This window comes from Aythya ferina (assembly GCF_964211825.1).
Source record: "Aythya ferina genome assembly, chromosome: Z".
Lineage (NCBI taxonomy): Eukaryota > Metazoa > Chordata > Aves > Anseriformes > Anatidae > Aythya > Aythya ferina.
The window spans coordinates 83,581,136-83,606,000 of NC_140299.1; the positions used below are offsets into that span (position 1 = coordinate 83,581,136).

The following is a 24,865-nucleotide window of genomic DNA, read 5'->3' on the forward strand; positions in this document are numbered from 1 at the left end:
TCCTTTTTTTTTTTTTTTTTTTTTTGTAGTCCGCTAAACATATATCTGCTCATAAAGACCAGTTGAATAATCCAAAGGTAAGGATTCTTTTAAGACTCATGTTCCATTTATGGATTTTTTCTAATGCAGTCAAGTAAATATACTTTTATTGTCAAATTAGCTATTGGATAAATATTTTAAAATACTTACATTATCCAAAAGTCTAATAAAATTATTGAAAAGTTAAAAAACATCATTCAGGTACCAGTGAATTTATTCATTGTTATGATGCTTCCAGTACCACCCTCTTATTATGAAGAAACCCTTTAATACTGCTGGCTAAGAGAGCACTATCTGTTAATAACCTAAGAAAAGAAGAGATGCCATAGCATGATTTAGTGTCACAAACTACTCAAATTATGTATTTTTGAAATATTAAAGTATAAAAGATATATTCTGCTTTTTGCAGCTCTCATGTTTTTGCTAGTAGAGACAGACTTCAGCTAAAGATTGTCTCACCATAGAAAGAAGCAGTACTTCAGCATAAGCTTTAAGCATCATCATGCATGCTTCAGAGTGTACCAAAGTATGGATTACAAGTAGGATAAATCATACTTTCCAGTCCTATTCTCATAACTACTTTGACTTTTATTTTTCTTTGTTACTATTTAGTTATCATGTTTCTTCCCATTAAGACAAATGCATGCCATAAATCAGGTACAGGTCAGCACCAATTAAGTCTTTGTTGTAAAGTCTCTTAAGTAAAAAATACTTCAAAATTTTTCCATTTTCTATATAACACTAAGAATAAATTATTTAAATATGTTGGTTGAAATGTTACATCTCAGTAATTAAAAAGCATTTTACATATTAGCTATGAGCTATTGTACTTTATATGATAACTTTTATTATTTAAAATATTAAAATGGGAAACTTAAAGTATATGTGTTACCTTTGTGTATTTCTTCCGTGCCTGAAGACTCATTTTCGTGAACCATACTAAGTAAATAGTTGCTTGGTGTGTAATTGAGGTCCCAGTCTTCACAGAATCATCTTTTTATCTGTTTCCTTTGTATTGATATAATAGGGAAAGAGAAAAATATTTTTAAACATAAGCACCAAAATGCCTTTGTTATTGTCCTACACTGTAATAGTCATGTTTTGGTTAGTGAGTTTATGGGGAAACAAACCTTTAGGTTTCTTAACACTTTTGAAAACAAATTGTTATTTGGTACTCTTAATAATGATAGAACTTTAAATTTGGAATTTTTGAACCCAATTCTAATTATTTTCTGTAATATAACCTGACACCATCTTTTATTGCTTTGTGGAGTATCTGTTGTTAGCCTTAGCATTTGATATGTTTCTTCTAAAGGCAGTATATTTGTGGCTGTTAAACACAGCTCCAATATAGCTCCAATAAGTATTTCTATTAGTCTAGAGGAAGTAAAATTAAATCTACAAACTAAATTATCAGATCAGAACTGTGTACTGTATTCAGTCATCTCAGTTTGCTTCTGCTGGTTCTATCAATCATCTTCCCTGTTATTATTTTATATTGTCTTTTCTGCATTTTGTTACATAAAACACAACTTCTTTTCTATGGACCTTCATTTTCATTTGTTTCTGCTCAAAATTTTAATGCTTCTCCTAGCAGTGCTTCATAGAAACTGGCATTTTCCTCATCAGCCAGAATGCCAGCCAGCACAGTTTTGTACACAGCTTATTGAAGGCCCTCATTACAAAAGGTGTCTCTGGATTCTGCAGAAAGTCCACTATATTGGTTTTCTGTCATCCTTCCTTATCCCTTCCAAAAAAGATGAAAACCTGTTCTCCTCTTCCTTCCTGCCCTGAAAGTAATGCAAAAGGCCTCTCACAGTCTCACAAAACTGTTTTTTTTTTTGTTGTTGTTGTTCAGTGTACTTTTTAAATAATGCATGGATGATGACTGTTTCGCCTAGTACCAGAATTTTTAAGAAACATAAGTTCCTGTCACAATATAGATAGATGTGCTGGTACGATCACCAGATGAGGGCCAGTAGTGACATGCTTGTCCCTGCACAATATATTATCATCTTCACATGTTTTAAGTCTAGAAAACAGAGTTGTTCATCGACTGCCATTAAAACAGTTTAGGATTGCTCCTTAGATGTACTGTTTGCATATAATTAGCATTACAAAAGTATGAATGCAACTATTATTTCCAAAGGAAATAAAGTGAACGTTTTAATAGTGCATATATGAATGAGAAAATTGAAATAAATGTGAGTTGCAAATGCCAGATGCACAAAGATTTGATTAAAAGAAAATTGTCTAGGTGAACATCTTTATTTATTGTTAATATAGCAATGGCATGCCTTAGGGATCTCAGAAATGTAACATTTGCTGAGAAACTAAATGCTGCTAAGATGGAGCTCAGTCACTTAGACCTTAGCTGTGATTTAACAATGATTATCATTTCTTTCAGAAGTTTTTGTTGTTGTTTTCAGGTTTGATCTGAGGTCCTTAATGTTTTTGTTTCTTCCTAAAACATTTATTGGAAATTCTTGCTGATAGCAGTATACTCCATGACCTCAAACCACAATTGGACTTGAAGACTGTGTTAATTTTAGTTTAAATTTATTTTTAAACAATTGATAGAATGTCTCATGTTGCTTTGCCTACTATGCATTAGGAGCCAAGTTTCTTGGCAGAGTTGGTAGTCTACCAGGTGTTAAGGGACTAAAGCAATAAGAAATCTGCATAATTGTTTAACTTCTATCAGCTCGGTGTTCTACTCTTCTTGACTCTGCTTCTTTCAGTTGTGGCTCCCTATCCCAGTTTCCTTGAGTTTACCAGAATCTCAGGCTATACAGTGAAACAAAATAGCTGGGTTTCAAAACAGAAGCTAACAGCAGTATGGTTGCAACTGGCTTATGCATCTTAGCTTTGTGTTGGACTAGAGGAAAGACGTGAATAAATAGCAGTGTGGCTGAGATCTTTAATATCCCCTCTTTGATATTGGTAGTCAGAGGAAATAAAGTTTTTGAAAGCTGAGAGTACAGACGATAACAGGGAAATTACAGGGCAGATACAACATTCCAGGAACGCCATTATAGATTCTTCCAGGCCCTCTGAAAGCTTGCAAAATTAAGTGTTTCACTGTCATGAGTGGCACAGAATAAGAAGGAAGTCTTGTGCCATTAAGAAGATCTTCAGAGCTTTGAAGTCCACTGGGATCAATACCTGTACTATCTGTAGCATTAGCTGCTGCTTTGACATGTCATGGTAATAGGAGCAGCACTAGGGAGATAAAACTGTTACATGGTTTGTAGCTTTATAAAGTTTATAAATGATGTATTTTATGATTTTACATTTTTGTTCAATTTTTGTTAGCTGTTTGCTGATACTGATTATCTTACTGCTCCAGTGATATGTTGTAGGATGTACTCTGCACGTTTAGAAGCATTAACACTTATTCTTGTGCATACCTTTTCAGAATAAATTATAGACAAGCTAAGGAGTGTGTGAATTGTAATTTGTTTTTTAAAAAGGTAAATGCATTCAGATGGTCCTAGGAGGTAGGCACACTCTGTAAGGCACTTTCTTGTTAATGAAAGCCGTAAGCAGTAAGGTGAAGGTATTTCCATTCTAGATGGCAGCAGCTCACTGGATCAGGCAATAAATAACCTTTCTGTTGTAATTTATAATGTTCTTCCATTTTATTATATTACTAACATTTTACTTAGAGATTTCGTGTTAGTTCTTGTTCTGTCTTGGGTTTGTAAGTTAGTTCATAAGCTGCTCTTTTACTTATGAAGATATCTCATTTCTAGCTTAAAAATACCACCCTGTCTGGAGCTGCTTGGCGCATATTTGAAGGATTAATTGAAGAGCATTTATTACCTGATGTAATCTCAGAAGTTGCAGCTGTTCAGAAGTACTCTCTACCTCCTGTGCATTTTTTTCATTCTCTTCTAGAACATGTCCTGTTGGTAAGAGCTGAAGGCTAAAGTATTAGAAAAGACTATAGTGTTATAAGTATTAAAGCAAGAAATACTATCTTTTCTTCTGACAGTATGCTTACAGTTTTAAGTGATGCATTAACACTTCACATTCATCAGTGTCTTAGGATTACTGCGATCTGAAAAGGAAATAATACTTTTTTTAAATATTATTATTAATTTACAAAAACTATGAATGTGGGAGTCTAAATATTGTGAAAGAACCAACCTAGAGTTTTTTCATTGCTTGTAGAAACAGCCCTTGTGCAACAAGTTAGGTTGTTTTTGTTTTTGTTTTTTAACTTTGTAGGCAACAGGTAGAAAGCTCAATAGAAAAGGTTTGTTCTAAGCAGTGATTTATTCAACTGGAATACCACACTAGAGCAATTGTTTTTAATTGGTTTTATGTTTGTTTGTAAATTGTTTTGTTTTGTTTTGTTTTCTGCTTCTATTTATGCATTAAATAGCTTGTTAATTCACTGATGTAACTTTAATTTTCATTTTGGTCATGCGAGAATCATGTTGTATACTTGGCCAGTTTATAGCTAATAGTTTTTTCTTATTTTGTTACAGGGAAATACTGATGCAGTTTTTCTTGCTAAATTTCGTCATGTTTTGTACGTTGTTCTCCAACGTGATCCTCCTTGGAAATCCCCATCTACATTAAGATATTATTTGGATTTTCTTCAGTGTCCTATCTGTAAGAGTGGCACGTGGTCATTTGTAGAGATGCTTGTAAGGTAAAAAAAAATAAAATAAAATAAAATAAAATAAAATAATGTTGTATTAGATGCAATAGTTCTTCCAGATAAAAAGTTAGCCCAAACCTGGGGAGGGAGAAGGAGGCTTGTAATGCTGTTATACTGAAATCACATCTTCACCAGAACAGGTTAACTGTATGTGAATGTCTAGAATTGTAACTGAGATTTGGACTTCTGCTATGTTTCAGTATCTGTTAGGTCACAGGTAGAAGTGTATCTTGGAACAGAAAGACGTGTTTGTTCTCCTTTTTTGAAGAATGATTTCTGGTTTTAAACTTTTCAAAATTGCGATTATGTATTATTGCTGTTCTGGTGTATATGTATATATGTACATACACCAATATATCTGCAGTTATGAGGCAAAGCCCAGTCTTATCTTGGCAAGCATGAAGCAATGTTCTATTTTGATTTTAATCATAAACTTCCTATACAGGTACAAATACAGGGCTTAGTTTATATAGCTGTTTGGCAAGTTTGTTGATGCTTTAGCTTAGGAACTCATTCTTTGTAACTTACATCAACATAAATTAATTCTTCACGCAGCTGGAACAAAACCAGCACTTCTTATTACTGTCATAAAATCGTAAGTAATATTTAAATAGTTTGGTACAACTGTGATTAGAAGCGTGTAAATGTAGACCGTAGTAACTATGTGCTTCAAGGCCATTGAATCGCTGTATTGGAATCACCATAATTGGACATGTAACAATTTTGATTAGGAACATGTCATTGTGCCATTTTAATGGAAGAGAATTTAAATATGAGAAAATATGTAAAATATTTTATCCTTTCTTACCTTTTGGCAGTCTCTGGATACCCAGCAGTTGTATATCTGTTATTCTTTTTTGTGTGTATGTGCATGTTCTTTCTAATAGTCAAAATTCTAGCAAGTAAAATTTTGCACACATTACTTCAAAATTATCTCTATCATGTCAGACAAGCACTACATTTGATCAAAAACTGTATTCCTGTCAAATAACTTTGTGAACTGTTTCTGAACTGTTTATAGGATGGATGTTAAGTCTATGAAATACTGCAAGACTGACACATAATTAAAGGATTTACAAGAAGTTCTGTTAAAATCAGTAAATCAGTGGGACAGAAAAATACAGAAAAAGTGGTTAAATTATTTAGTTTGTGCAATTTTCATCTACAAAACAAGGCCCCAGTTACAAATCCTTTAAGTTTTTGGAGAAAATGTGGCTTTAAAACCAGAAAGTTTGGCTTTAAAATGATAAATGTTGCTGGGGAGCAAAGCATTTCCTCGTCAAAATTGTCCAGAGTCAAAGTTGCCTTCTTTGCCAATAAATCAGACTATCAGTTCTGTCATACAAATGGATTTTTTGGTGTTTATTTTTCAGGTCTTGCCTTTATTGCAAAATCATTTGTCATGCAGCCCCAGATTCAGGAAAAGCAGATGAACAGAGAATAGTTCACAAAACATTATTGAAGTTTTTCTTTGATTTAGTAAAAGCTGAAGTAGAGTTTCTGACAAAAAGGTGGGTTTTACAGGATAACACTTTTATTACTTTTTCACAATTTAATGTGGATTTTTGTATCTACAGCAGGATGTAACCTGATTTTTTGTATGTCTGTGATAATATTCTGTTTCACAGAGATGATATTAGTTAACATTTTTTTATATTTCTCAGTTCTCAGTTTATTTATTGTAATTGGCATTGTTTTTTCCTAGTTGTGCTTTAAGACCACTAACTTTTCACAGCTTTATTATTTCACTATATTACAAGTTTCATTAAGCATTGAATTTTGCCCGTAAAGCTACATTTTTAGCTTTGCAATGTTTCCATATCTATTCCATAAGTTAGACAAGCAGTATTTTGAACATACTGATTTAAAAAAAAAAAATCAATTAAATGTTACCTTTCACTAGGGAGATAATTATCTTTCCTTAGTTTATGAAATATAAAAAAAGTCTTGGTTTTGCTCTGGCAGCCTTTATATATTAGCACAGTATTAGAATTCCTTCAGTCTGACTGTAATAGTCATCATTATTTTACTTATTATTCATCAGAAATTGTGTCTGATCTTTCCATACTTAAAAATTGCCAAACCTTTGTATGTTTTGACAGAAGATAAGGTTTCTGTCTAGTAACTATAGTAATCAAAGTGGCATAAAGAATTTATTTTTTTTCACTTGCTTCTTTTTTTCAGTTTGGTTGAAGAGACCAATTCACAGCGCCAGCAAGTAATGCCACAGACAGTTCTTCTGAAAACCTTTTGGCTGGGAAGCGAAACCTCAGTGCTTTTCACCAAACACATAAATATTCTAGCAGATTGGGTCATACTTTCCCATAGAGAATTGAACAGAACGAATGATGTGAGTATGAATTTTATGCTTTAAAATAATGAAGACTGACATATTTTTTAAAAGACATTTCTTTGTTCATTCCTTTGTGAGGAATTATATGTAAGTATCACAGCTGCTTGTTATATCTGCCTTTTGTTGTGAAGCATGCTGGTTTTTGCTCCACTAAAGGAAATGAATTGATCCATAAGATTCTCATATTGATCTGTAGAGAAGAAACGAGTCATGAGTAGCTTGTTGGCTACATTCAGATGTTCATATGCCCTTACCAGCAGGTATTACTGTAGTCATTAGGGACACAAGCTTAACACATCCTGTCAAACAATAAGGTGTAACAAAAGAGATGATTATCTTCTTTTACAGTGATTGTATTCAGGTAGCATTGGAAGGAGAGAGCTAAGAAAACATTTTTTTATTGTTTTCTATATAGATAAACATTATTTTGTTTTATTAAATGCCCCAATTTCTTCCCAAGTCCTTTAGTTTCATTTGGTATCTTCCCTAGATCTTTTCATAAAAATGGAATTGAAGGCAACTTAATTGCTGTTCTGTGACCTGCTGACCAGCAGGACATTGACCTGAAAGATACTGAGTGTCCTCTATACCACCTCTTTCTTTTCAGAAGCTAGAGGCCTTGTAAAACATCTTTGACTTCTTGATTCTCACATAAAATACAAACTTACTGCTGTCTCTGCGTTCTCTTTTAAATTATTGTGAAAGCACAGAATAAATAGGTACTTCATTCACTTTTTCATTACAATAACAGAACAACAATAGAAAATCAAGTATTCCAGAGAAAAAAGCACTTGCAATATAATAGCTACTAGTTCTTCATTATGTTAAGAAAGCAGAAGGATTAAACATAATGAGAGTTTCACTCATCTTACCTAGCCAGACCTCCTACCTTTTTTGAGGACTATCAAAGACAGATATTCTGAAACAGTGCTGCCTTTTATCCGTGGTCAAGATATTTAAAAAGTGCCTAAAATTAGGCTTCTATACCCATATTTATATTTAAACAACCTACCTTTTCAAAGGTCCTGAGCACCAAGCAGGCTCACATTCAGTTGATTTCATTCTGATTCTTTGGAAAATGAGATTGCTTTCATATGTTTCCTGGTGTTGAGTGTGCAGTTTAAGTGTAGACATATTTTTTTTTCCTACTATGCCTTCTTTTGACAGTTCCTGTACTGTAAGCCATACCTTTATCATAAAATGCTCTTTGCATAAGCAGAATGATCACTTGTGGCAGAGTGTAGTACATGTATGAAAAATAAAGGAGGACTAAAACACAACATAAAAGGTAGACCTACCTCTTGTTTAGATTTATTTTTTTCATAGTTCTCGTATATGTTTAAATACAATAGAAAATATATGTATATAAGAATTGCCCTTTCAGCACAAAGCCAAAGTGCCTATTGTGTTTACATTTGATTTTATGCACTAGAATTATTGTGCAATGTCTGTGCAGATTTCTAGCCTTAAAAAGCAACATCTATATTCTGTTGCCTGATAATATCTGTAGTGTTGTATGTTCTGTCCTACTGCCCTATCCTTTAGCTTCATATTTTTATAATGTGTTTTTTTCCTTTTGCATTTTTTGGCAAAAATAATCTCTAGAACAAAATACTGTATTTTTACATACAAAACTCATCATTATTGCTTTCTGCACACTCAGTTTTGTTTAGAACTTGAAATAATGATTTTTCTTATATTCAGAGACTCCCTTTAGAATTCCATGACATAGCTGAAAAGGTCAAAGGAGCCAAAAGAGCGGATCCTCCCCAGCTATGCAGACAGAACTGTTTTCTTTTCTTTTTCTTCTTTTTTTTTTTTTTTTAATTATTCTAGAGATGCATACATAAAAACATATGCCATTAAATAGAGCATATTGGGTGCAATTTTTCCCCCGTCTATGTTTAAGGGTATGATTCATTGTTACCAGTTTTGTTTTTCAAAAACTGCTTACTTAAGAGGCAGCACATTGTCAATATACATGTAAGGCCACTCAGAAACCAAAATGAAAGGAATGGCTCAGGCAATCTTTCCATCCATACAGGCAGAGAAAATTAAGTGGTTTTTTTTTGTTTTTTTTTTTTTTTTGCACAGTGTAAGGGAGTGACCATGTCTGCCTGCTTACATAAAGGTATGAGATCATGGAAAGACACAAACATGCCAATTGTGATACAGTAATTTTTGTGAAAAAAAAATGTGAAATAGCAATTCCATGCAATTGTTCTGTGAAAATATCTGTGAATAAAAGCAGAGAAATAATTTGATGAAATTCTTTTTGAGACATATCAAACAGATTCATTTCTAAGCAGTAAAAGTGATTTTTTAAATTTTTTTTAAGCTATTCAGAATTTGGTGAGAAGCTTCTCTTTTTATGTGATTCAAAGGGATTGCTGATTTGTTGCAATAGAGGAGAGGGGAAATATCTGTATATATTCCCTGTCATCTAGGTGTTTTTTTTTGTTGTTGTTGTTTTTTCAAAAAAATACTTAATACATGTATGTAAACATATATAGGTACACATGAGTATGTAAAAAGAGCAAGCCGGAAACAGATGTAGCATCTGAAGTGAGAACCTCCAGGCTGAAATTCTGCATGAGAGTTGCTGGTTTTCTTGAAGTAAATGCTCTGAAGGTGTTTCACTTTTCAGTCCCATTGTAACCTGTATCAGGAACAAAGAGAAAGAATGAAGGGCTACAAAGACTATGGTTACATATGTGGGTGACTGTCGTTTTATGTACAGGTACATGTACTTTCTTGTGTTGGAATTTACTTTATCTTAAAAGTACTATAATAAAATTAGTGACAGGAAATCGAATGCCCTCACTCATCACTGTGTTAATCTACTGGGACATCCTGGTGGAAGAAAAGTATTCTTGTAGTTTAAAATGCACTGCCAAAGAACACAGATTTTTTTTTTTTTTCCATCTCTTCATCTCTGGAATCAATACTGAATATATGGCTAAAATCATAGAATCATGGGAATCATTCTGTGTGTGTCATAGTTCAAAAGTAAATAGGATTGATGCAGAAACTCACAAGGTTCCTTGAAACAGAGCTGTTAAATTAACTTTAAAATTTACAAAGGAACAAACATGTATTATTTGTAAAACTGAGTAGCCATTCGGTTAGGGCATCTTTTCATGATGATACTGCCTCACTAAGAGAACCAGAACACTTGTCATCTCTGCTGCTGCTTTTTTTTTTTCTTTCTTTCTTTCTTTAAGGCCCTAATACAGTCTGACAAAGGAGTGTAAAAGGGATTCATTCCAATTTTTATTTGCATTGTCTTTCATATTTGTAGTGTGCTTTCTTCCATGTTTCCAGTATCACTACAGTATGGTATAAATTTGTAGAATCGAATGTCTTTCCGTCACTCCCCAAAACTTTCTTTGAAGTATGTTTTAGACAGTTTTCAGAGTACTGTATAACCCTGAAAACATTATACCTTATAGAAAAGAACTCTAAAAAGCATCTCTAAAATAACTCTCTAATTCAAAGTAAGAAAGTTAAAATGAATTTTCCTGTGACTTAAAAGCTTTCCAATGAGAACTTTTATGAATACTAAAAATTCTATCACTGGAGGACTGTGCTTGACTCAGGAAAGCATTAAATGAAACAGCAATGAAGGAACTGGGTTTGCTAAGCTAACAGTCACCCATTGTCCTTTATATGCTAACACACTCAACAGCCTTTGTTCACTAAAGTGCTTTTTCTCACAGAAATAGCATTGATTCTCAACTCTAGCAACCAGTAAGAGAGTTTTGAAAAAAAAAACAGAACTTAATTGGATCTTATTTAACTAGCTAAGCATGTTGTAGTGGGTTGACCTCAGCTGGCAGGTAAGCCCCCACTCAGCCACTCACACAGTCCCCCCTTAGCAGGATGGGAGAGAGAATTGGAAGACCAAGAGCAATAAAACTTGTGAGTAGGGATGAAGACAGTTTAGTAAGTGAAGCTAAGCTGTGCACACAACCAAAGGGATGTAAGTTCATTCGCTATTTCTCATTGTTAGGCAGATGTTCAGCAGCTTCCTTGAAAGCAGGATTTTGGCACACATAGTGGTTACTTGGCAAGACAAATGCCACAGCTCCAAATGTCCCCCTTCCTCCTTCTTCGCCCTCCTCAGCTTTTTTTGTTGAGGACAACATTTGGGCTATTGCTTTGGTCATCTGGGGTCAGCTGTCCTGGCTGCATTTTCCCCCAGCCTTTTGTGCACCTCCAGCAAGTAGGCATCAAAACGTTCACATTTTCCAATTAGCACCCCCAGACTACTTGCAAGTTCAGTAACTTACAAGTTCCATCAGTGTTCAGCAACCCATTGGTGTGTCGCTAGCACTGGTTTAGGAACAAGTTCAAAGCGTAGCACCATACAGGCTTCAGTGAATAAAATGAAAAATCTTTGCCAACTAGACCCACTTTAGCATTGTAAGTAATACTGCAGTCCTTTAAGAATCTTTTCAATGTGACTTGAAGTACTACATTTGGCAGTAGTACATTATTTGCAGGAATTTTAAAAATACACATTTGCGGAGAAAAGAGAGACACTTGAATAGTTTCTTAATGTACCTACAAAAATCACGTCCTCGCTCGCTATTTATAAAGAAACAAAACTAAGTCAGGTTCAAGTCTGGTTAGAGGTTGAAGAATAATTGATAGGGCCACAATCAGTGGTTTCTGAATATTCTCAATTTTTATTGATTGAAGGCTTGTGTTCCAGTGACCAATAGCCACATAATTTATCTAAATGATTGTGTAAACAAAGACCTCTCATTTAGAAGTATTTTTACATAATGCAAAATTGCCTTTGGTAATAGCATAGGAACTTATGTCATTTGTATGGGTAAGCTGTTATTTCATATTCAGGAATAAGAGTTTTCATATAATGTTCTTAATATTGTTTTTGTATGTGAACAAAAAATCAGCGGGCTCCTGTGAATTTACTTTGTTACTGATTTGCATACAGAGATCACTTAGCTTTGTAAGAATTATGCTTATATTCTAAAAATATTGCTGCTGAAGCTTTTTTATTTTTTTCCCTTTATGTTAGGTTGGTCATTAAAAATATCAACTAAATTACAGGAAAATTGCAGCTTTAAACCAGCACTAGAGTTGTAAAGCTGTAAAAGACTTTTCTTTAGGATTTAGAGGATGTAGTCTCATGAGTTTGAAAGCAGGAGCTATTTATTTGCACAACGATGCTTTGGCATACAAGGTAGCATTCCCACGTCAGTTGGAAATGCTAGCTTCTTTTTCCTTTTTAATATTGTACGCATATGTTTTCATGACTATGTTTGTATTTTTCTGTGATTGAAAATGAAAATATTGTTAATAAGTTAATATTTCAATATTTTTAAAACAGATTATGCTTTAAGTAAATTAGAGCATTTTCTCCTCATTTGTAACATTGAACCACTTATTTCATGATAAGAATGCTCTTGGTTTGTACTGTTATCAGAATGCCAACTAAGCCTCTACCAGTTGGCGTTACCTGGGTTGTGTTTCTCAGAGTGCAGATATACTAAACTAGCACAGGTAGCTGCAGCTAATGTACCACCAGCCAGCTTTACTTTTGCAACTGTATATCTGGCTTTGTGGAACATCATTTATTCATTTATATTTGGAGTATTAACACTCATTATTTCCATTTCCTGTCCTGTCCTATCCATCTTGTGTCTCCCAACCTCCCCACAAATTGTCACAGCTGAAGTAATACAACCTTGTGGTTTAGAAACAAAAATAAATAATGTGAGTACTTGCGCTTTACATCTGCATTTACCTCAGTCTACATCTGTATGTCCTTGATCCCGTCACTTACTTCTGTTAAAAATCAGCTTACTTAATGCATTTCTGTAATTTATTTATTTTTTTAACAGCTATTGACAGGATTAAAGTATTCACCCAGTATTTGGCTTTGAGATCCAGTGACGAGGAGGTGTGCATAACTAAGAAAATTCAAACAAATTTGTAATGCTTTGAATTAGTTCTTCAATTTTTACTCCTGAATTCTGGGAAGATACAGTGCAATATATGTTGAAAATATTTAAATATTGGCAGAAAAAAAGATAACGTTGACCTGCCATACCAGTGTTCCAATTTTTTTTCCATATGAGATCTCACATTTAATCTAAAATAATGTATTATGATACAGTAAAGCAAGGGGCAAAACAAATCAAGCAGAGCTGAACAGAAAAAAAGGAATTAGGGCAGGAAGCTATCTCAAAGATCACATTCCTGACAGATTTTGTCTAACCAGATCTTAAAAGCTTTCAGTGACGGAGATTACCTCACCTCCCCACACAATGTTTATTTGTAGTTCTGTTTTTTCCTTTTCTTTTGAATGACAAGAAAGTCTGTTAACTGTATGGGCAGTATGTATGTAGGTTTTCTGCAAATGATTTTGTAGTCTTTTTATAATAAATCTCATCTGTGTCACAGTCTCCATTGTTCTCATATATGTCTGTCTGATTTATTGATGAAGCTCAAACTGCTTTGGTCTTTGGTGCTTTCCAGCTCCTGAGGGAATTGTATTAAATTATTATAAACCAACCCTGAATGTATTTTGTTCTCAAAGGAGCATCAGACAAACCATTGACTGTGGTGCATAGCTGAAAAAAATAAAAGTTCTGTTTCATTTAAGTAACTCTTTAGAGTCTCAAGCTTACCAATAAGTACATATTTGGTTCAATTTCCCTCTTACCCAGAATTGTGTGTTTTGAAGTATGCATTCTTGTTGACCAGAATGCAGTGTATCAGCAGGTGCTGTAGTGCATCTGCGGTGATTCTCTAGTAGAGCCTTAGGTAGGCTCTACTTAGACTCTGCTAATTTTGTTGAATTAGCTTCATGTATTCTTACTGTTTTGCATGTATTTTCTCTAATTTTCACATTCAAAACTGATGTGCAAATCTGTGAATTTGCTGTGGTTGCACATGTGGTTGGAGGAATGTCATAATTTGGACTCATTGTACAAAATACTTCTACGTGGCGGATAAAGGTGTTGTGTAGACAGATCTGACTATCCTTTGCACATACTGACTTGGACACCTGAAACAGTGTGTTACCGATCCTATACTAGTGAGGGGAAGTGCTAGTATGGATGAATACATATTTTAATGTGACAGTAGCTCGTGGATGACAAATTGTCTAGCTACACGTCATCTTAATAACTCCTCAAGAAAATATGCTTTGCTTTCTTTATCTGTGTATCTTTATTTTTCCTGCAGGTTCAGAGGATAAAAAGCTAGTGCTAGTGCCCTTACTTCTGTTCATTCTCAAAATGCAGCTGCTGGTCTTTTTGGAAGTTTGATAGCAGAAGAAAGCTTCCTGATCTCACATACTGCTTAAGTTCTTTTTCTGTGCAGGAGAGTAGCACCTTACAACCTTACCCACCTTTTGGCACATATGTTAATCACACCGGGTTAGGTTCATGATGGTACCTTTAGGAACTGCAAATCCTAACAGAGCAAGGAGGCTAAGAGCCCTGCAATTGTTAAATAAACACAAGGTTAAGTAGCAGAAATGCCATACTTGAAATTTTACAGTTAAACAAAACCTATTTTGAAATTAAATCACTTTGTACATGTAACCTTTGATCATATTTTACATGGTGTTCTAGAAAGTGTGTTTCCAAATAACTTGTAGTTCTCTAATGCCATATCGCAACTGGTGTGGCATTAATGGCATAATTAATTTTGTTGACCTGGCTGCAACAGTTTGTTTTTAATCAGAGAGAGAAACACCAGAGAAGAACTGATATGCCTTTTATCTGAAGATGTTCTTTGGTATTATTACTGGTACATTTTCAGTGTGAATTTACTATACAGTACAGGTCTATAGATACTTCTTTTCTTTTCCTCTCCTTGTAGGCTTTCAGATGTGAAATAGCTTCTCTGTTAAAGGCAATTCTTGGAACTGTAGTGGAGTATTGGATCATCTCAGGTTTACTTATGGACCGAAACGTGTTTTGTCAAATAGCTGATGATTTAGCACAGTACATTGCCATTGCTTGTGACGGTGAGTGTTTTAAATGCTTCTCAGTCTTTTAATCAGATATACCAAAGAAGTCCTAAATTAAAATTCTCAGTTTACATTCAAGTTATGTTTTACCTTCTTTTGCAGCCATGCAGTCTTGTGGTATGATGTGTATGCAGGAAACTGTTTTACTTTGTGTGTGTGCATGTGTGTGTCTGTCTGTCCCAGGCAAAGACCAGATAGAGAGGGCTTTCCTATTAAGATCCTTTTAAATAAATCTCTGTAAGTATTAATGTGAAATCAAGATTAAAGAGTGTGAAGAGGAAATAAAATCTTTGCAATTCTCTTGTCAGTTTAGGAGGAAGTGTAAACAAATCATACTAAACCGTAACTTCAGAGAGGCAATTTGGAAACGTTTGCTCAGACCAATTTTCTGATGAGACCTTTCACTCAACAGACTTGATCTTATTTGTTAAAGGCATTTCAGCAGGAAGTCCATAAGCTACCGTGAAATTTTGGTCCTTACAGACATCAGATAGAAACATTGCAATGTTTCATTCCAAATCCTTAGAGTTAAAGGAAATTAATGGGGTGGGATGGGATTCAACTGCTCCTATGAATATCATATAACTATCGCTCCTCTTCAATTCAATGTACTAGATAAAGAGAAATGTTACGGCTCAGACCATTGTCATTCAGCATCAGCTGTGTTACTGGTTTTTTCAGCAACTGGGGATGAGGAACTCAACTAAACAAAAAAAATTAATCTCAAGAAAAGACTGAACGTTGTTAGTTTCATGTTCAAACTTCATTCCCACCATTTTTTTTTCCTTTTGTCGTAGAGTCATCAGAAAACTGTACCTCAGCTTTTATACCTCTAAGTATATCCCAGTCTCAATCATATTCAATCATAATTTTCTGTAGAGAAAGGTGTTGGTTAGGCACTTGAGAAGACCTGTAGTGAAAAACAAACAAACAAACAAACAAAAAATCCATGTCTCTAGCCAAATAGTTCGATTCTGGTCTTGGTCTTTCCTATGGAAAGTGAATGATAAGAACCATTGTAACCTGCTTCAGATTTAACAAAAACAACAACAAACAAACCAAAAAAAGTTGGAACCTTGTAGTATGATGTAAATCAGTTGAGCTTTTAGTATCTCCTGTTGCCTCTCCAGAGGATTTCCTTTTTATAATAATTTTTATATGCTTCTTCATCCATTCAGGCCATTCATAGGAATAACAATCATAGTCTGGCTATAAAGAATAAAGATTATTTGACTAATTGGTAATTGCTGGGGCGCTCTTCAGTCCACAGGACTTAAAGTGTGAAAAACCATAACAATTTTTCTGTCAGTCTTGGAGTAGAAGACATCTGTACTTAAATGTTCTTGTTTTGATTGTGTCTATATATCAGTTACTGTGTGTTCATTTCTCAGCAGAGCAGAATACTATCTCTGTTCAGTAAAGACCTTGGCAGACCTTGCTTTCCACCTGTTTCAGGTGCTATTTTGATGAAATTCTGCTGCTAGAATCAAAATGCAAGTATAACCTTAAGAAAAATCATCAATTCCATCTCCTCTAAAAACCAATACAAAACAAACAAACAAAACCCCAAACAAATAAATAAAAACAATGTGGTAGGCCAGAGCTAAGCCTGAAGACAGTTACATCTGAATAGTATTGAAATCTGGTTAAGGTCAATTGTAGAATTTGTAGGTCCCCCTGCATTACTTAATCAGATTTCTTTGTTTGTGTTACATACATATTACCTGAATTGTGTTTGTGTTATGTCACATGAAATTTTAAAGGTGATCACTTGCATAATTTCATCAAATGAATAATTTCATTCTCAAAATCAATCCAGAGCTTTCATAAGGTTGTATTCAGAGCATTTTTTAAAGTGTTTAACATTGTAAGAAGTGGTGCTTTGCCTTTTAAAGTTTGATGATCGTTGTCTACAAAGCTGGTCTTGTTATCAGATGATGGATAAAATCTTTTTTAATATGACTATTTTAACAATTCTAATAGACAATAACTTACAGTAGCTGCAATAGTAGAGCTCTTTTTATTTCCTTTGTTTTTATCCAGATTTTTCAGTACATGATTTACAAATGTTCATTTGTACCATACCATCCCTCTGGCTTCAAATGTTTGTGGCAGAAGCAGTTTTTAAAAAACTGTGTTTACAGAGTAATGTAACTATTTCTACAGAACCTCTTTCTCTTCAGAAAATAGTAAGTAACTCTTACACTCCTTAGTAACCTAGCGTACTTAAGTACTTAACATATAATTAAATTGACTGAAATCTTGGAAAATATCTGTCTTTTGTGGTATAAGGTCTTGGTCATTACATGTATGCTCTTCCACCTGTAGAATGTCTACCGCATTTATATTTCTATCTGTCTGAGAGCAAGGTTGAAAACAACAGTGAAGTTTTTCTTATCAGGGAATTGGTAACACCTCTTCAAGTTAATTAATCTGTTTATATGCAGCTAACATGGAAAGTCAAAAGGAAAGCTTTTTAAAATAATCTTTGATGTGAATACTTTTTTGCAATATTATGTCTGTAATTAAGGAAAATGCAAAATACTGCATGGTTTTCCATGAATATGTTTTCCTTCAGATTTTTGAAGAGGAAACGGTCTGTTATTCTACTGTGTCTAAGCATGTGTAAGATACAAGACTTTACGATTCTGAACCGCAGCATCTTCCTCTGAATTTCTCCTCTCAAAAACTTTCTCCTGCTTGCAAATCTTTTCTTGCCTTCAAATCACAAACTGTGATAGCTGATGAGGAAATGTATAATGAAACTCTCAAGACTACAGTTGCTGTCAGGATACGCATGCATCAGGAAGATCACACAGCAATGACATGACCTAACTTAGAACCACATTTCAGTAACTTCAATGCTAAAGTCTAACCAGAATATGGAATTCATAAGTGTTAAGACTTAAAGTTGACAGGTAGAGTTAAAGAAAAACAAAGTCAAACTTAATATTTTTTTCCATATATAAGTTTTCTCAAACTTTGCAGAAGTTTATTGTGAACAGAGATCATTGTTTATTAAAACATTGTGTTTAAAGAGAGCTTGAACAAAAGACTGACAGAATTTCAAAAATAAACCAACTAGATCTAATATTTAACATATGTTGCCAACACATATGTAGCAGCAATCACTATTTTTAGTATTGCCATGACTACTGATCACTCTCTGCAACAACTTTAAAAAATGTTAGTAGAGCCTGAAGTTCATGGGTTTCTATGGCTTTCCTTAGCATTCTTTTTTTCTTGCTCCATACGATAAATACTGACCACGGTCCAATTTTGCTTGCTCTTCTCATACAGCATCTTATCAGTTAGACTCACTTTCCTATGGGTTCAAGTAGTGCTGTCCTACTCTCTGCAAGTAACTGTACAGTGAGTCTGTCCATTGCACGTTGCTTGCAGAATCTTCAGCGATGTGTTACATACTCAAAGCCTTCTTTAATATTCTTTGATCAGGTATAATGACTGTAATCATTCAGTGAGTCCCCTCACTGGACTATGGTTTTGCCAAACTGCAAAACCTTGCACGACTTTCTGAAAAGAGGGTTAGATGTGGGTTGGAAGCTCTGTATTGCCAAAAATGTGCCAAAATACCTACAATGCTATCCCAATAATGAAAGAACACTGAAGAGCTAACTGACTAGCATATTGCTTTCACAATGTCCAAAGGCTTATTCCAACCCTTAGCTTAGAAGGGATCAAGGAGAGGAGTATTTCTTTGCTAAGTTGCTCCCTGGGTGTTGCTCCCTGATGTGGGGGAAGAAAGCTTATAAATACTTCCATTAAGTAAGTGAGAATCAATTTGCTTTTCTTTAGTCTTATATCCAGTTAAAGAGATGAAAATGTTCTTGGCTACGGAAAAAAAAATATCCCACCTCCTGGCTCAGACATACCTCACTCACCTCTGAGGCTAGCATATGAGTTGTTGTGAATTACAACAATATTAAAATAAAGATCGCAGAGCTGACTTTAAACAACCTATATGTGCAAACGTCACTTAGGGACCATATTTTAAAAAACTGAGATTCAGTACCCTGTAGGTGGTGAATGACTGCTTGTACATGAAGTGCAACAGAAAAAGACTTCTAATGTACTTTACACAAACTCGCTGAAAATGTTACTTTTGCAACAGGTCTGTTCCTATTTGCCTGCCTTGAGAGAGGTAGGGATGTGTGACACAAGAAAGATGCATAAAGCAAAGAAAAAGAAAATAGGGCATCGGCCATGCCCTGAGTCTCAAAGGGCATTACAGATGCTAAGTGGTGATAAGCAGAACCAAGTCAAAGTGCTGCCTGATCTACCGTAAGTAATACCTATAACATCACCAGTTTTATTCTGCTTTGGGGGACAGCTTCTGACCTGACACATTTTTTGAACTTTATATGACCTGTTTTGTTGTCTACAAATTACTACAACTGACAGAAATCTCCATTTTAAACCTGTAACACCTCTGGTGTGGGGTTTCCCTTTTCTCCCCATCTTCCATCTCTGCATACATGCAGACTGATGTAGTAATATTTTCCCAATATTAAAAATAAAGGATACATAGAGAAGTTGAACCATTCACAGAATTACCTTTTAAAAAAGTTTAATTGAGGGTAATTTAATTTTGTTGCTGTTTTAAATACAGTTATAATTAAGTGACATATAAATTGCATATTTAAGACATTTTAGAAATAACTGAAATTGGTAGATCTAAGTATGATGTCTGTAAACATTTTAAAGTCGTTAAGTACATACACATTATCCAAAAAAATAAGAGTGATTTTAGATGTGTCTCCTTTGCTCTCTTTTCAGTGACTTAATGTTTAGTAAGTGCTGTACAAGGAAGCGTAGAGCAAATGAGAAAGTTGGGGCTTCAGACACCAAAGAGAACCGCTACATTTTGGCTGAAGAGGCGCATTTTTACAGGAGAAATGTTAAAGGTATTCTATGTATTTAATTTATGTTAAGAACTTCATATGGTTGGAATCAGCTGTTTCAGGTTTAAAAATCTTGACCTTATGAATGTTCAACTAAAATGATGGCTTATGCCCAAGAATTATTTTCTTATGGTTCGCGTTTCTTTTTTTTCAGTGTCTGTTTGAGAGGAGGAATTGTATATATGGTGGAATAAAGCTGCCTTCTTCATTCCCCTCCCCCTCCCATATATTAAATACAGTGTACAGCTTGTGTGAGCTCATTCCAGGCTTGCCCGCCTTACTTTGCTAATCCACCTCAACCTGTGCTTGGTAGGATCAACGTCTTCTGATTTGAAAGTATAATTCAGTCTTCATCTCTTTCAGTCCTAGACATTTTGTGAACAAAGACTGAGGAGTATGCTATGTTACATAGCTGTGTTAAGCATATGGACTGTTTTCTTCCAGGCATTCAGCCCAGACTATGAAAGGCATTTGGCTTTTGTCTTAGCTATACTGGAACCCAAGTACCTAAGGAATAAAACAGCACTGCAGTAATTCATTCAGTTCCTACTTATTACACAAATGCAATAAATTGTACTTTACATGAGGCTTTAACTTCAACAGAATTACTTGCTGGAACTACTTTTTATTATCTTCATCATCAGAAATTTACCTATATCACTTAAAACACAACTATTAATCATGACACCCAAGAGAAGGCTTAGGAAAAACTAGCAAATTGAACCTAGGATTGTTCAAAAAATTATAATCAGAATTGTATCACAAACACTGAAGTACAAAAAAAACACCTCACCCTCTTTTGGGATTTAAGAGAGCTTCAGTAACAGAGCCAGACCATGCATTTTTAAAATTGGTTCGCTTTCTCTTTATTGCTTTTGCAAGTAAAATTGATGTGAATTATTACATGCTGACTTCTACAAAGAAAAGTGAGCTGAAGGACTACGGGAAAAAATGCTTTTTTTTTCTGTTCTTTCCCTGCCAAAATTGTAAGTAGTATCTACTGTTGAAAGAATGAGTATGGAGCTGACAGATTTACATAGTGAAGGTATTAATATAACAAAATACACTATGTTAATCTTACTGCAAACGCTGAAGAGATTTAGCCAGAGATATTCTTCGTTTCTAAGATGTTTGTTGCATCATCTTTCACCTGGCATCAAGATTTTTCTCTGGCTCTTGTTCAAACCTAATCATTTACTTGAAAGCAAAACAGTGTTCAGAATGGGTCTGAAGTTTTTATCATGCAGAGACTAATGGTGTCTTTACATATAAGCAGCAGTTCTCAGTTGCTTGCTGTTCAATCTTTCACACTTCAGTTTTACATGATACTAAGGCTTGTTTTTTTTTTTTTTCAGAGGATTTTCTTTTTTGTAATTATTATTATTATTATTATTGTTATTAGGACCCCTTCATGTATTGCTCCCTCTTTTCCCCCTTCCTTTGCTACTGTAGCCAAGTCAGACAGCCTATTGAGAAACAGCAAACCATCTGTTAACGGATTTGAAGTTCTGAATTATACTTGAGTGTGTAGAGGCACTCGTGCTTAGCCAGAAACATTCATTTGAATTAAGCTATAAATGCTGTGTAAAAAGAACCATACATTTTAACGTAGGTTCATGAATAAATTTAAGGGAGGGCAACTGCACTCTAAAGTTTTATTGCTTCAAAACCCAGTATTTTTGGTGTTCTGTGATCACTTGGTGCTTTTATAGTGTGATTGAAGCTTTAAACCTTGAACTGGGGGGAGATAATTCCTGTGTTAAACCATTTGCAATACAATTTCATTGCTGGATCTCTGGTGGAACAGAAGCGCTGTGGGTTTTTTTTTTTTTTTTTTTTTGAATTTTCTTAAAAGATGGTTAAACAGGATAAAGGAAAATCTTACTCATTATTGAATTTTCTGGCATATAGCCAGGTCTCCTAGTTCCAGGCACTTTGATTATTTTCTTTAGTTGCTATCTCGCCTAGTCTAGTGTAATCTATTAATTTTTTATGGTAGGAGAGACAGCCCTGCATGAAGCTTGCATAAGAAACAAAGTGGAAAGATTGATTCAGCTTCTCTCTTCCCCTGGAACAGACATTAATGTTAAAGGTAAGTTATTCATTTTATCTACAGAACTAAGAAATTAAGCCAGATAAGGAACTGTTAAACATCCTTTTGCTAATTAAGTTTATATTTATGATACGAAAACTGCCTTTACTATTCTAACTAACAAAAATCAGGACTTCATAGCAAACATTGCTGAAAGGTTAATTTTAACTGAAGTGTGCTTTAATATCATGTTTCTTATCAATTTTTTTAAATGCCATTTTTTATCAGATGTTTTTCAATAAAAGTTCTTATTTTGAAATCACAAGTAGCCATTGTCACCATAATGAATGCTAAAAAGTCAACTGTTTTGCTGTCTAATGAATTACATTATTAGCATTTTAGTACTACTTCTGCTGTTTTAAAACTTCCCTTGATTTATAATTCAGACTATGCTGGCTGGACGCCTTTGCATGAAGCCTGTAACCATGGCAGCACAGTGTGTGTCCGTGAAATTTTGCAACGTTGTCCAGAGGTAGACCTGCTCAGTCAAGTGGACGGGGTGACTCCTTTGCATGATGCACTGTCAAATGGACATGTAGAAATTGGCAAGCTGCTACTTCAGCATGGGGGTGAGTGCATACATGATAAACTGGTTTAGGGAAATTATCCTGAGTCCATACAAAGTTTGTGGTGCTTTTATTAATAGTTGCATAAAATAACATTTAATTATAAAATATTTACTTTAAAACATTTTTAAGCCAAGCTGTTTTGGTCAAAATAAAAATATTACTGTTCTCACACTTATCTTGATCAGCTGAATATGGAATTAGCCAGGATTTTCACTTTTGTTTCCAATATGATAATGTTTTTATTCTGCATTTTACCCCATATGCATTGTAACTATATCCTCCAAACTAATTAAAGATAAATATTACCTATTCACCAAGTAAAGCTAAGGTTTTTCTTTTGTTTTGATCTATTTTTACTGTAATGCAAAAATAGATCAGTAAATCTCTATATAATCATGTATTTCAATTTAAATTTGTTCAGCATTTATGAAAATTAATGTGATGGTCTTTGAAGAACACAATTAGCTTGGTAATTAGTTTAAGAAAGGAATCTATATTGTAATTGTGATAACTGCTGTTTAGGGATAATAGTGGGAGGGGCGCCTTAGTTTCTAAAAAAAGATATATTGCCCCTTAGGCAGACACATGATAAATGTTTTGAACAATACATTTTTTAAGTGACAAGGAACTTGTATCTTGTGTTGAAATACCCCCTATCAACCTAATTAACTTAACATGCTTTTTAAAACAAAACAACAGCAAAGAATGATCCTGGATATCCACTCTTCCTTCTTTTAATTTATTTACTAAAATGAGTATTTGCGATATCCTTACTCTTGACCTACAGTGTCAATTTAATCTCTGTGTTGTATGCTGAGTCCAGATTTTTTCAATAAAAATCATTCTGCTTGTAGCCTGAAGGTAAAAGAATGCACTGTATTTAGATGGCCTATTACTTAATTAAGCTAGAGAAACAAAATTTTATTTCATTCTTGGCGTAAGACCCTGTGTATTTACAGTCTTCTCCTGCCCCCTAAAGGCTGTCTCTGTCTGTTGTACAAGCACTGGCTCATAATCGATACATTCATTCCTCTGCAGTTTCACCTCTCTGTGTTTGCTGAGCTTCAGTTCTGGGGCTCCCAGGTGTTTTATATATCTACTGAACCACACATCTGACATGCCAAGCCAATACCTGGGCTCACTTCCATCGGTCTAAGTGATGCAATAGCCAATATTGTAGTAAGCCCAGCTCCTCAATTGGAAATGGCACTGCACTGACAGATGTGCATTTTTCCTCAGCTATTGTGAAGAATAGATAGTGGATGATCCTGTTGTCCTACGGGAAGAGCTTTACTTCCACTTGCATTCATCAAAGTTTTCTGGCAACCATAAGGCTGCGTGTACCCTTATCTTTGCCTTTGTCACACTCCGGGTTTTGGCCTGTCAAGTAGCTGACAAGACTATGTTAGAAAACGTGTTACCCATTCAGTCTGGATTTACTCTGCTCAATAACTGAAGAGTACAGCTCTGCAATAACTTCTTCCCTTTCTGCAAAAAGGTCCTCAGCTTGCAGAACTTAATTATTTTACATAGTGAGGGAGTGAAACAATATAGCTTCAATCATAGGGAAGTTAGAAGCTCTAATAATGGTAAAGTCTTGCAATGAGTAATCTTTTGTAATTAAAATATATTTCTGAAAACATATTAAAGATATGAAATTGTGTCATTTCTTTTGCATAGTAACCCGAATTTACATGTGAAGATTTATAGTTTTCACCTTTGAAAAACACCACCTGTAGTGTTTCATCCCTCTTCATTTTTTTCTTACTGGCGTGGCCTTTCTTAAACTTATCAGGACATCTGTAAGCTGTTTAAGGATTAATAGCTCCGTTGTACTAATAAACAGGAAATATTGAAAGAATGTAGTATGAAAAGAAATATTTTCTTATTCTCTGAATGAGAAAACCATGTCCCACTTAATTACTTTAAATCCAATTATTATAGTAATTATTTTTTGCAGCAATCTGCTAAGACTAAATTTTCTAGCTCAGTTGAGGAAGACTAGGATTCCTACCTCAGTAGTTTATCTTGATGCATAGCTTAGGACAAGGTTAACCACGCCATCCAAAAAGGTAAAAAAAAAAAAACAAAAACATAATAAATTGCCTTTAATTTTGAGACAGTTTCAGTAAATAACCCAGCCTGTAAATTTCCTAATGAAATTGTACATTGGTAATAGGACAAATTTTTTACATATTATATGT

General features: G+C 34.4%; 1 protein-coding gene across 2 annotated transcripts in view; it reads left to right on the forward strand.

Moving 5' to 3' along the window:
• The window catches only part of SLF1 (SMC5-SMC6 complex localization factor 1), a 49,204-nt gene that overhangs the window by 10,767 nt on the left and 13,572 nt on the right, over positions 1-24,865 (forward strand). For both annotated transcript variants that reach the window (XM_084504194.1, XM_084504195.1), the window contains exons 7-17: positions 30-77; positions 3,795-3,953; positions 4,536-4,702; positions 6,085-6,222; positions 6,896-7,061; positions 14,928-15,075; positions 17,122-17,267; positions 19,211-19,380; positions 19,876-20,003; positions 22,000-22,092; positions 22,479-22,661. In XM_084504194.1, coding sequence (XP_084360320.1) covers positions 30-77; positions 3,795-3,953; positions 4,536-4,702; positions 6,085-6,222; positions 6,896-7,061; positions 14,928-15,075; positions 17,122-17,267; positions 19,211-19,380; positions 19,876-20,003; positions 22,000-22,092; positions 22,479-22,661 — 1,546 coding nt within the window. The remainder of the gene's footprint in view (positions 1-29; positions 78-3,794; positions 3,954-4,535; positions 4,703-6,084; positions 6,223-6,895; positions 7,062-14,927; positions 15,076-17,121; positions 17,268-19,210; positions 19,381-19,875; positions 20,004-21,999; positions 22,093-22,478; positions 22,662-24,865) is intronic.